Raw genomic sequence first — 12,681 nt, 5'->3', positions numbered from 1 at the left:
TGTGATCATTTTAATTGGTTCATGACTTGTACTATACTTGTTGAACTTAAATGCTTATTCAGTCATGTTTAAATATTACTACAAAACTGCAGACCTAGACTTGCAAATCACTGTTGAAAATCAAGGCTGATCTACATTTCTGAAATTCACATGTAATAATTAGATTAGCCTGACTTCTAATGGATTTATCCTCCCAAGTGTAAAGCAGATATTCATCGCCACCTAGCCAGATAAGTTCTTACTTTATCTACATAGTGGTGGCTGAATATCTGACCAGGTTTAACAGCTACCACCACTTATCTGGTTAAGGTCTTATTCAGTTAAGGGGTGGGTGAGAAATGGGTGTTTTGGGGAGGAGTTACTTATCCCTTTAACTTAGCTGGATAAAGGCTGATATCCCTTGTAAAATTAGCTGGACAAGCTTAATCCAGCTAACTTATGTGATGGGGCTGCACCAATCACTAACATTATCCCTATGTGATCTAGGGGCAGTAGGATGGGTTTTAATATTTAATTGTTCCCATGGTTATAACCCCATCTTTTGGGGGTAGGCTTGTTGGGGTATAAAGTCTTATGAAGCCTGCCTAGTGCTTCAGTATGACAGCGGAGTCACAGCAAGAGATCCCCCCAGGATCACACAGCAACAGTGGGTCAGGAGCTAAGGAAAAGGAAGGATGCTAGAGAATCCATCAGAACCTCAAAGCATTTGAGTACAAGATATTTCCCTAAGATCTTAAAGCAAGGTGGTTGGAGAGCTGGAGATTCCCCCTGCATCTCACTGAAGGCAATTCAAGCCCTCGGCAAGGAAGATTTTAGGAAGAGATTTCTTTTGTTAGAAAACTTGTGGATTTTGACTGATCCATGCCAGAAGGAAGGTTATCCCAAAGGGCTGGAAGATCAACCATGTAAGTGAGTGAAGAGAAGGATGTAGAATTCTGTGCCACTAACTCAAGAGATTCATGTTTTTGATACTTGACTTGTTGGAACCCTTTTTTGGATATTTTGCTTGGGGATTTTTCCAGACCAGTTTATGCCTGAACAGAGCTACACACTGGTTATATCCCACTCTCACTGGTGAGGATATTTTCAATCAGGATGAGGGTGCAAGAGCCAGAAGGAAAGTGAACAGAGTAAGGATGGACAGAGAATTTTTTTTTTTTAATCTATCATTGGATATATGCAGACTCTTAGTTTTGTCATCATGACCTGGAGCCTCTAAGTTAAGGTGAAGACTAGCTTATTTGAACAACAATTACAGTCTCCAGGGTTTTCACTTACTGGGATGGTTGGTGCCTTTTGTGATTCCTGGTTTCTCCCTGTTGTACTGGTTTTGGAGTCCTTGCTTTTACTTTTCACTATTTGGCACCTCTGGAAATCATTAAACAAATCTAGAGTGTGAAGTGGTCACAGATCGTGGTAAGACAGCTCCAGGGGCCCCAGAAGGAAAGTCCTCCCCATCCGGACCTTGAACCTAGACCCATAGCACCCCTAGTCTATGAAAAGCACCAAAACAGGGGACCAACTACACTTACTTGGACATATTTCTTTGAATATCAAACTTGTCAAAAACCAGAATGACCTTTTAATCTTCCATTATCCTGTAAATGGCGTGGGAAGACAAAAATCCCTGAAAAACATTGTGCTTCACTATGCACTTTGGCCAGCTCTTCAAATTGCAGTTTTAGTCAGGAAGATACTCTGCATTTGCACAAGGATACCATCTATCACACAACAGCACAGATGTTAGGCATAAAAAAAGTTTAGCCAACATGCTACAGCATTACCATGTTTGCAAAGAGTCTTAATATAGCTCTTCAACTTTTAGTGTTAAGGGCTTCTGCATTGATTAAATCAGTCTGTTGATTGGCATGACAACTCCTAGGAACCAATAAGGGATTAATAATGGGCCTGGGACCTACCCTATTGAAAGTAACCTTGATCTTATAAGGGTAAGGTCATTTCCAATAGGATGCTCATAGGTTTGCCTTCAGTTACTGGCAAGTGGACCAGTTATCCAGCTAACATTATCTGGATAACCTGTGACAGATATTCAGCAGGACAAATCTTCCAATGAACATGCTCAGTTAAAGTTACTCTGGTTAAGGTTACACGGATAACTTTAAACCTAATGGAGAAAAGATAAGAGCCTTAATCCGTTCAGCTTGGAAAAGACAAGAGAACATAATTGAGATTTATAAAATTATGTGTGATGAACATGTAAATACAGAACAGTTATTTACCCTTTCAAAACAACTCTACAACTAGGGGATACTCCATAAAACTAGTAGTCAGTAGATTCAAAACAAGTCTTAGGAAGTATTTTTTCCACTCTGTGCACAATCAAGCTATGGAATCTGTTGCCAGAGGATGTGGTCAAGGCAACTAACTTGTCATTGCTTTCTGCAGCCCCAGGAGCCTGGTCTTCCCTGGGAGAGGACTATCTATCTCCCTTCTAAGTTACTGGTCAGGCCTGACCATAATTAGTTTAAGATCTCCCAAGGCCACGGTCTCTGGCTATTGTTTGGTTGAAAGCCCAAACTCACAAATCAGTCTTCCCTGTACTAAAATATAAACAGCCACAGCCTACAAGAAACTAACATTTAACATAGACTTAACTCTCAAGATTCTGAGAACTCAGTATGCATGTCATCGCTCAAGGAGTAACAGCATAAAACAGGATAAACTGTGATAACTTTCTACTGCACTAAATACATTTGACTAGTTTTTGGAGTTAATAATCCTTTCCTCAGGACCAAACAGGTCGATTCAGTAAAGTCCGGAGAGCGGACGAACGCCCGCTCTCCTGACACGCGCACCGGCCACTCACCAGTGCGCGCAATTCAGTATTTAAATTAGGTGGTGCGGTAGAAACAGGCAAAAGGAGGCGCTAGGGACACTAGCGTATCCATAGCGCCACCTTTTAGCCCAGAGCGGCGGCTGTCAGCGGGTTTGACAGCAGACGCTCAATTTTGCCGGCGTCCGTTTGAGCCCACTGAGCCGCAGGCTCGGAAACCAGACGCCAGCAAAATTGAGCATCCAGTTTGACCCGACAGCCGCCGGCCCATTTTTAAATTTTTTTTTTTTTTTTACTCTTCGGTACCTCCAACTTAATATCACCATAATATTAAGTCGGAGGGTGCACAGAAAAGCAGTTTTTACTGCTTTTCTGTGCACTTTCCCAGTGCCAGCAGAAGCTGGCACCTACCTTTGGGTAGGCGCTAATTTCTTAAAGTAAAATGTGCAGCTTGGCTGCACATTTTACTTACTGTATAGCGCGGGCATACCTAATAGGGCCATCAACATGCATTTGCATGTTGAGGGCGCTATTAGGTGCCATGGGTTGGACTCGGGTTTTCCTCCCCTTACTGAATAAGGGGTAAGGGAAACCGTGTGTCCATGGGCAGGTTAACAGTGTGCTCCGGAGTGCACTGTACTGTATCAGCCTGACAATAAGCAAAAAAAAAAAAAAAGGACCTTGCTAGAAAACACAAGTGAATCATAAAACAGGAAGGCAGCAGGGGATTGTTGTCATCAGTTTAACCCTTAATGGCCTGACTTTACCTGTCACTATTTTTCTAGCACAGTAAGGGGGGGCAAATTTTGGGGATCCTCCCTTTGTAGTCATCACCACCTTTTTGTGATAAGGAAGAGTACTATAAAATGCCACAAGCATGTGATGTGATTTGGGTCTTTACCATCCCCCATGTAGACAGAGGTTTCTCTGCCTTGAAGTAGAATTTACCTAGAGAGTGGACTCTGATACACTCAGGGTTGGCATGGAAGGGATCCCGGATCCCCCCCCCGTATCTGGAGGAACTGGATTTTTTTGCCTTTGCTCTCACCAACTCAGCTGGTGAAAGCCAAGGTGAAGGATTACTTGATTTGGAGGGATGGTATAAGTGGTGCAAAAAAACTACAAGGCGAGGCATGGATACACAGGCTATGGCATCTTCTGACCTTCATTTTCCTTATGCTATTTCTGATACTCGCCATCCTGGCTTGGATTTTGATTTATAAGTTAAATGAAGGTTTTGTTTGGACAGAAGGACTTGCTCTTTTCGTGAACTTAATATAACAGGAGGAGCGAGGGGGACCAAGGTTTTGTTTTTTCCTTTTGGCCCCCTCCAGCACCACCCTTTGCACGGACTCCAGAAGAGCAGTGGGATTTGACCAGCTGTTAGTGACCAGGGCCCATGTTTATGGCAAGGGCTCAAGATGTGCCACTGGACGAACCCTGGCAACATAGCGTCCTGAACGCAACCAGTAGCCCACTGTGGGTCCCGCTCAGGGGCAGATTGGACCATCAGAGCTTCGGGCATGCCCCGGTCAGGTCAGTCACATGACTGGCGTGGATCACAGCAGCCCCCATGCTTGTGGAGTTGCTGCGATCGATGCCAGGCCTTGCAGCAGCTCTCCTGGCAGAGCACAGAGCCGTAGCATGCCTATGGCCAATATGGCCTCGGCCATAGACACCACTAACCGAAGAGCGCGCCCCAAGGAGCAGCAGCACGCCACGGCCCTGATAGAATTGCAGGTGGGGCTTGGGGAGGAGCAGCAACGCTGCTAAACAGCCCCCACCTTATGTTGAGACAGTGAAAAAGTTATAATCCTTTTCCACCCCACTCTGCATCGGGGGGGGGGGGGGGGCCCTCCTTTTCCCACACCGGCACCATCAGCAGTTATCTGTCTGGATTTCCCCTGACCACTAATGTAAGTAAAAATAATTTAATATATTCAGAGGAGGCAGAAGAAGAAAAGAGTGGGTGAGAGTAGGAGTATGTCAATGAGCTCGTACGAGCATGAGCGCATGTGTGAGAGTTAGAGACCGGTAGGGAGCATGTGAGTATCAGAGCATGGGAATGTGGTTATGAGTTTAAGTAAGGGAGGTGAGTTTGTGCAACCCATCCCCCCCACCAATCCACAACAATCTCAGGATGGCTGGAAATTAAGTTGCCAAGCATATAAAGCGGGGGATTTATTCATTCTTATTGGATGTTATGATGCGTCTGCTGTTTGGGAAATTTTAAAAAAATATTTAGGTGTTCTGTTTGTCATCTGTTTTAAAAATATTTATTATTTTTTTTAGTATGTTTTACTATTATGATTGTTTTATATTTCGAGGAATGGTAATATTCCAGTTTTTCCATTGTTGCACTACATACAGTGTCTAGTTGCAGTTTCCTTTTCAGTTTTTGTCTGCAGCTTTCTATTTATGCTTCATAGTTTTTTGTTTTTTTATTCTGTATTTGGTGAAGATCTGTCTACATTCTGCAAATGACTGCGGCGAAGTATTCTGCTGGTGTGTTGGGATCTATAGCAGCTTGGCTTGTTCCATTTCCTAATAGCAGGTGTATTGATGTTTTAGGACCTGGTGTAATATTTGCTATCTTGCCTTTTTCATAGGAAGGCTGACAATTAGTGCTGTTTTGGTATAGGAGGTTTACTATATTGTAATCCAATTTACTTATGGCTGTCTAAGTGTGAAGCCCACACCCAAAATGTATTACAGTAGGAATAATACCATATGAATTCCATGTCTTTTTTGAAGCATTTTTTGGCTGGTACCTATTACAAAAAAAAAAAAACAACACACATATATATATATATATATATATATATATATATACATATATACATACACACACACACACACGTGACTTTTTCCTCAGAAGACTGTACTTTGATGTCCTTTTTCATGTAAGCTCTGTTAATCCATAATTTTTTTAATTGTGTGGGGGAAGGGTTGGGGGAGAGGGAACAAGGCTGTAAAGATAATCTAGTGCACTACACATATATCCCCCACCATTCACCTATCTCCTTCTTCACCCAGTGCACAGATGCTGGGGAAACATGGGAGACAGGTGGTAGGGTTGCCAGATTCCTAGAAATATCATCACTGACAATCTGCTACTCCTCTGGGAACATGGATGTCCGAGTGTTGAGGGAGCTGGCCAGACGGGGCCCATTTTTTCCCCCGGTGCCTCCTTACAATTTTGTTCCATGCCTGGCCTCAGACCCAGCCTAATTGTAGAGTTGTGCGGTTTGCAGGTATGGAGCGTGGGACTGGGAAGTGTCTTTATACTTAATTTTAAGATGTATGTGTAAATTATATGGTGTGTAGAATTGGGTACCCATGGGCCAGTATGAAAAAAATCTCCCAGGCCAATTTTTTCCCACAATCCACCTCTGGTCCCGCTACACCATCCACCTTCTTCGCACTACCAAAACTGAACTATAGGCCTGGGTACAGCAAGTGTAGACTGGCACACACAGTTCCTGCAGAACCTCCACCCCCTATTTCAAGAAGAGGGGTGTAGATGCTACAGGATCTGTGAGCCAACACATACTCACAGCTCCCCCCCCCCCCAGTACAACCAGACTGTTAGTCTAGAGCACAGTACCCCTACATGGCTAGGCAGGGGGTACTGAGCAGCTATAACGCATGCAGTGGGGCTGGGAGTAGGTATTTGCACATAGCTGTGAGATTCATAGACAAAAGGGTAGTTTCAGAAAACAGTTCAGAGTGGAAAATTAAACAGATATTATTATCTATCCTGTTCAAGGAACACACACTGAGAAAAGGATTTTTATAATCACATCAATTCACAAGTCAACATCAATAATCTGTTATCGTAAAGGGTGACCTGGTTTCTAAGGAAAGCTACTGCAAGCCAACCTTGAAACGTCAGCCAATTTTAAAGAGACAAAGTGTAAGAGTCAGGTTTCCTTATTACAAGTTTGTATTTTAGCTTTTTCCTTGTTCAAAATGAGGGTATTTAACAGAGAGGAAAGCAAAAAGCATACTAGCTGAAGGATGTCTGCACGAAAGGTACTGCCACGCTTACAAGGATTAGCTTGAGTCTACAGAAATGCTGTCACCATAAACAGCTATTAGACTGAACTAAATACCAGGTTGATCAATTAACACAAGTTTAAATTACGTGACACCTTAGAATACTTAAGGTTATACAAACAACTGATTACCATACCAAGAATAATTAAGAACTGTGTTAGCAGTTCAACTGCCTTACTATGGATATTTCGATTAGATTCTGTCTTTGGTCCAAACTGGGTAAGCACCAGAGCTTCAGATCCTTAAATGATAGTTTATGGATCTTCAAGTGAAAGAGTACACGTGTCAAGTTTGGAGGGGGCGGAGTCAGGATAACATAGGTTTTACCTGAATGCGAGAAATAAACACACATTCATACCCAGATTTTTTTGGCAGTAAAACAAAGTTCTGCTTTGCATAAAAAAAAAGGAAAAAATCCCCAAGCTGATGTGAAACAAATCTCCCCCCCCCCCACCCCCCACTCCTCAAGGTGAAACTTCAGTTCTGCATACAATATAGAAACATAGGTAGAGGCCTAAGTTTATGGATACACATTAGAGGCAGAAATGTTGGCATTTTTCTAGGCTGCTTCTGGATACACTGATGGATGAGTACTAAGTTAGAACAGTTTTACCACAGACACACAAGAGAAGAGATTTTGAAAATATATACGAGTCCAGTGTCATCTGAATGCTTTTGCAGCCAGACAGCAGGTTTTCCCCCAATGAAAACATAGGACGGTACTAGCCAGCAACAGTTAAAAAAAAAATATACAACTGAGCCAAGGTATACCTCTACCCACCGAGAGGGCGAGCCAGTGAAGAGGACAGCAAAAGCAGAGTTGAATAAGGCGCGATATTCTACAACTGGGATACGTCTTTAGCAGCGTGGAGAGGCAGATTACATGGGCCAGTCTCTTCCTACGGTTATCTACTTTGGAAAGTAGCATTTTACAGTCCGTATTTCTCGCATACGGACTGTGCAGAAAACAGGTCGTTACTGTTACATCTTACAAACTAGGGACACACGTTCCCTTTACTGTGTGTACATCACAGGAAGTAACAGTTCTGAAGGAGCGCCAGGAACCCCATCAGCGTGACCTTTGATTGGTGGGACCAGAAAGACTGCAAAATAGCTTCATATCACATTAACAGGAATATATACGTAAAAATGTGTGTATTTTATTGCATGCTCGTAGGAAGCCAGCTTCTCAAGTCCAGTAGGAAAACCATGGTACTTCATGGTAACTGCTTCATTTTCTTTGCTGTATTGATTTGTGTTATGTATGCACATTGGGATTTTATTATATGCCTGTTGTCCACTGAGCTTGGTGGATCAGCAGGCTATAAAATATTAAAAAGTATAAATTTAAATTGGCCACAGCTTAACAAGAATTAAAACAGTACATATATGTCCTGATCTAGCCTGGCGAGTCCAAAGTGAATTCTTCTTCCACCACTTTGTATACAGCCTCTTACAGCAGCACAGCTCTACCGAAGGAGCCATTCCCACCCACCAGCTTTTCAGGAAAAAAAAAAAAAAAAAAAAGACAGCTCAATTCACTTTCCACCCCTTGTGCTCAGGAGAAAGGACCTGGATGAGTCAGACTCACCTGCCTCATCTGAATGACTCCTTTTTAAAAAAATCACTCCAAACACACCAGGCACTTAAATGAACTCTAAAACCAAACTCTTTGACCTCTCTTCTGAGGAGTCTTTACCCTTTATGAAGGCTCACAAGTAACAGGAAAATGCACAAGTCCACAGGTTTAGCCTGGGTGTATCTGCATTAATTCTACACAGTAATAATTGCAAAAAAAAAAAAAATGAGCAAGGAATAAAACCTAATTAGTTGATAAGTAAGCTGGAAACAGTCCTGATTTAGGCTTTTAAAATGAGGTCACACCAATCGCCAGTTCAGGACATCCAAGAGGGCCTTACCAGCAGGACTTACTCCAGGCCCCCTGCTAAGCATATCAGGCCATCTTAATTATGGACCCTTCAGAACTATTTTTTCAGAAAGTCACATTAGAACAAAAATGAGGTGAAATGGGGGGGGGGGGGGGGAGCCGTCCTTTAACACATACTTAACTGCTGAGAGTATTCAAACTGAAAAGCACTGGATACTTGTAACAGGACCTCTCTCCATAAACGGCACCATTTAAAGGCCCTCCTAGCCCCAGAAGTGAAAAGGGCTATAGTTATTTCTCTCAGGCATGTGAAAGCCAGTTACAAATGACCCAGCTAACAATGGAGATAAGTACAGCCAGCTAAATTCATTTTACTTTGCGCCACTGAAGAGGATAATATATGCATATTTGGAGGCCATATTTGCCCCTGGTTTTTTTTTATTAGCTGTCTAAAAAAAAAAAAAAAAAAAAAGGTATTTGCTTGGGTCTGTCTGTGTTGTGACAGTGTCCTAGACTCAGATGAATGCCTTTAACACTCTGCATTTTTGAGTCATTCAGTCATGCATTTTTTTTTTTTATTGTGGAAAGTGGGGCGAAATTGCACGGCATGAGCTAAAGTCCCTGGTGGTCTCCAAAGGATTCCAGCTAAAATGGCACTTCCTTTGTTCCATGGGAGAATACAGTCCAGTAGGTCATTGAAAAGGGGAAATAAAAGCAGAAGCCCTGGGAGGGGGGGGAAGGAGGATGAAACAAAACGAATAAAATGTTTTGGGTGTGAGCACATTAGCTACCGTTTCCTACCACTGACTTCTAATAACACACCGGCCCCGGGGCATATATTTATCTATCTGGATGCAGATATGCTAAGTTTATACTGGTCTCAAAGGAAGGGAAAAAGCCAAGCACTGGGTTCTAGTTAAAATATTAAGCACACAATAACTTTCTATTCTTCAAACCAGATCTAGCTGTCTGCATGTAACAAGTAATTATTCTGGAAGACCAATATAAGAACACTGCTGCTGGCTTTCAGATATTTGCAAAAGTCAGATGGTTCTTGGAGCCATTTTTATATAAATAAACCAGAGAGTGTTCTTAGAATGGTTTTAGAAGCCATATGATAGCTTCCCAGGAAGCCCTTATTTGTTTTATGCATATGGATGCAGACAAGGCTTTGAAGTTCACCATTTTCATGAATGCAGCAGAAAGAGATCCAAAAGACAAAAAATGTTAACCATGGGCCCCTTTCCACCACACAGACTCTGCAGGGCTTAGTACTGGAGTTGGTAAATGTGTTTTCCCTCAGGCAGCATACCCTCAGAGAACATTTTCTATTACAATTCAAGCCCCTGACTGAGCAGCATGTGCCCAAACTCTGTCCTCTAGGAGGAAACGTATTATTTGTTGCAGATACAGTTATGTGGGAATGCCTCCCATTCCATTCACCCCCACCCCCCAGTTGCAGGTATGGGAGGGAGCGGGAGAAAGTGATGCAGACTTTGCCAATCCTGGCAGTGCATATTTCCCACTGCAAAAACAAAAAATGGCTCCAGGACCCCAGACACCTAATCAGCTTTGAAAGTCCAAAGATAAACCGTGTGAAAAGAAAGAGTGGGCCACCTTTCAGTCACCTGGTAATTCGGCATTATTTTCTCAGACTAATCACGTGATAGCATTTATTGCATTGTTTAACCCCTACTTAGCTTTTTTGACTACATGAATCTCAGTCTATTACCACTAGGATTCCAAACATTTTAAAGTCATTGGCAGGCATCTGAAAGGGGGGAGTTTTCTCCCAGATTTCTCCCTGCAATAATATCCGAGGGCCTAAATCACTAAACTCACCCCTGCCCCCTCCAAAATAGATAGAAGAGGCAAGCCACTGTCCATCAGGTCAATAAAGCCTTAAAAAAAAAAAGCTCTCACACACTAGTGGAGATCAGATCAAAAGTTTACTTCCCTCCCTCTCTACCCAGGTCCAAAGTGCGTTGTCCTTTTCCAAAGGCTGCTCCCATATTAAAGCAATATATATAACAGCAATTGGGATTATTATGGGAGTAGAAATCCAAGGGTTACTATGTTATTTCTCCACATAAGAAGTATTAATGTTGTTAATAACTAGCATGTAGGATCCCCAGCCCCATTATTTAAAAAGGGCTCATGGTTTGGATAGCCTCAGCACTGCTCAGCTGCCATCTGCAAATTCCTCAGCACAATTTGTCATCAGTTGCTAGAATTCACTTTAAGAAAGAATTCTTTACAAATAACGCCTGACAATAGAATACATTTAGTAAACAGCCGGGGGGAGCAGGCACATTCTTTTGAACACCTCAAGTGCAAAAACGTGCTCATTTTTTTTCCACAGGATTAACCCTCTTCATTTGCATGGCCATCTCCAAACAAAAGAGATTAAGATTTCCTGTAATCATTCTTTCCGAAGGCCTATAATTGCATTTGCAATTAACCCTAAGGTTAAACAAAATCTGGTCACCCATAACAAAAAAAAAACAAAAAAAAAACTCTCTCCGTCGAGAAGTTATTGCCAAAAAATATGGATCTGTAGTTCAACCACCACAAGGAATAGGTGCAATTTTTGAATATTTCGCAGTTGCATTTGTTATAGTTTCTTAACTTTCAAGTCTTGCAGCAGTGTGCATCTGCACTCAAGTTTCACTTAGCCCAAGAGACTGGAAGATCTAGAGTTGAAACAAAGCGATAGCGGGCAAGAAAGTGGAGAATGCGAAAGGGAAACGGGGAGCAGTTTCACTCTAAATCGAGTCCCTGGTTTTAAGCCCCCTCCCCTCCCCCTAAATGAAGAGCTTGAAAAGCCGCACGCCACGAGTCTTCCCCTCGCAGCCCCGGAGAGCAGCGGCGGCGGCGGCGGCGGGCAGGGCACTCCCCGCGCGCCGCCTCCACTGCCCCGGGGCCGGCGCGCGCGCGCCGCTCTCGCCCCACTCCGCCTCCTCCCGCCCCGCACTCACCATTGATTTCGTGGTAGGGCGCATCCTTCTGGTTGAAGCCCTTGGAGATGTAGGATTTCCTCACTTCCGAGCAGCTCTTGGACTTCAGCTCCGCCAGGACAGAGAGGCTGAAAGCAGCGAAAGTGCAAACGAGGCAAGGGAAATTCATCTGGATCATGGTGAGAGCGAAGAGGGGGGGGGGGAGGAAAAAAAATAATAATAAACTGTCCCGCTTGCTTCAAGAAAAGCCAAAAAAAAAAAAAAAAGGTACCACGGTGTCAGGAGAAAGCGATCAAAGCAGGCAAAAGTCTGGCCCTCACTGAAATAGATGAGGTGGGGGGGCGGGATTTGGCTGTTAAAAGTCTCTGCCCTGCTCTCGCTGTCCGAGGGGGGAGGGAGCCGATCGGGTCCTTCAGCGCGCCAGCTCGGCGTTACGGGCAACCTTTGCTTTCCAGAAGAAAGTTGCCAAACTGCTCCTGCTCTATTTAAGCCAGTGGGGGGCGGGGGCCGCCACAGGCGGCCCCACCCCTTTTGGATGTTCTGACACTTTTCAGTGTCTTGAGTCTAGACCCCGAATTGAAAAAAGAAACCTGGACTCCTTCCGGGGTCACTGAAACTGGTTCAGCCGAAGCCAGGCACCCAGTGTGCCTGGCATAAACAACTCAAACCAAAGAAATACAGATGATTCATCCGCAGAAGCCTGCCTTGTCCCATAGCCAGGCAATATATACAACAGCAATTTGGATTATTATGGGAGCAAGGAGCGCTGATTAGAAATCCAAGTGCTACTATGTTATTTCTCCACATAAGAAGTATTCATGTTTTTAATAACTAGCATGTAGGATCCCCAGCCCCATTATTTAAAAAGGGCTCATGGCTTGGATAGCCTCAGCACTGCTCAGCTGCCATCTGCAAATTCCTCAGCACAATTTGTCATCAGTTGCTAGAATTCACTTTAAGAAAGAATTCTTTACAAATAACGC

The 12,681-nt window shown here is 43.3% G+C and overlaps 1 protein-coding gene across 2 annotated transcripts in view; it reads right to left on the bottom strand.

The window, feature by feature from the left end:
* Nucleotides 1-12,219, bottom strand: part of GPC4 (glypican 4) — a 209,622-nt gene extending 197,403 nt beyond the window's left edge. Inside the window, exons 1-2 of one of the 2 annotated variants that reach the window (XM_029606670.1) lie at nt 12,019-12,219; nt 11,720-11,867 (exon numbers count right to left, since the gene is read on the bottom strand). In XM_029606670.1, the coding sequence (XP_029462530.1) occupies nt 11,720-11,867 (148 nt within the window). In that variant the 5' untranslated portion in view covers nt 12,019-12,219. Of the gene's footprint in view, nt 1-11,719 lie in introns of both variants that reach the window. The other variant, XM_029606669.1, reaches the window with a different exon arrangement.
* Between the last annotated feature and the right edge of the window lie 462 nt (nt 12,220-12,681).

Source organism: Rhinatrema bivittatum, chromosome 6 (assembly GCF_901001135.1).
Source record: "Rhinatrema bivittatum chromosome 6, aRhiBiv1.1, whole genome shotgun sequence".
In the NCBI taxonomy this organism is placed as follows: Eukaryota; Metazoa; Chordata; class Amphibia; order Gymnophiona; family Rhinatrematidae; genus Rhinatrema; species Rhinatrema bivittatum.
This window is presented reverse-complemented; position numbering and strand designations above follow the sequence as displayed.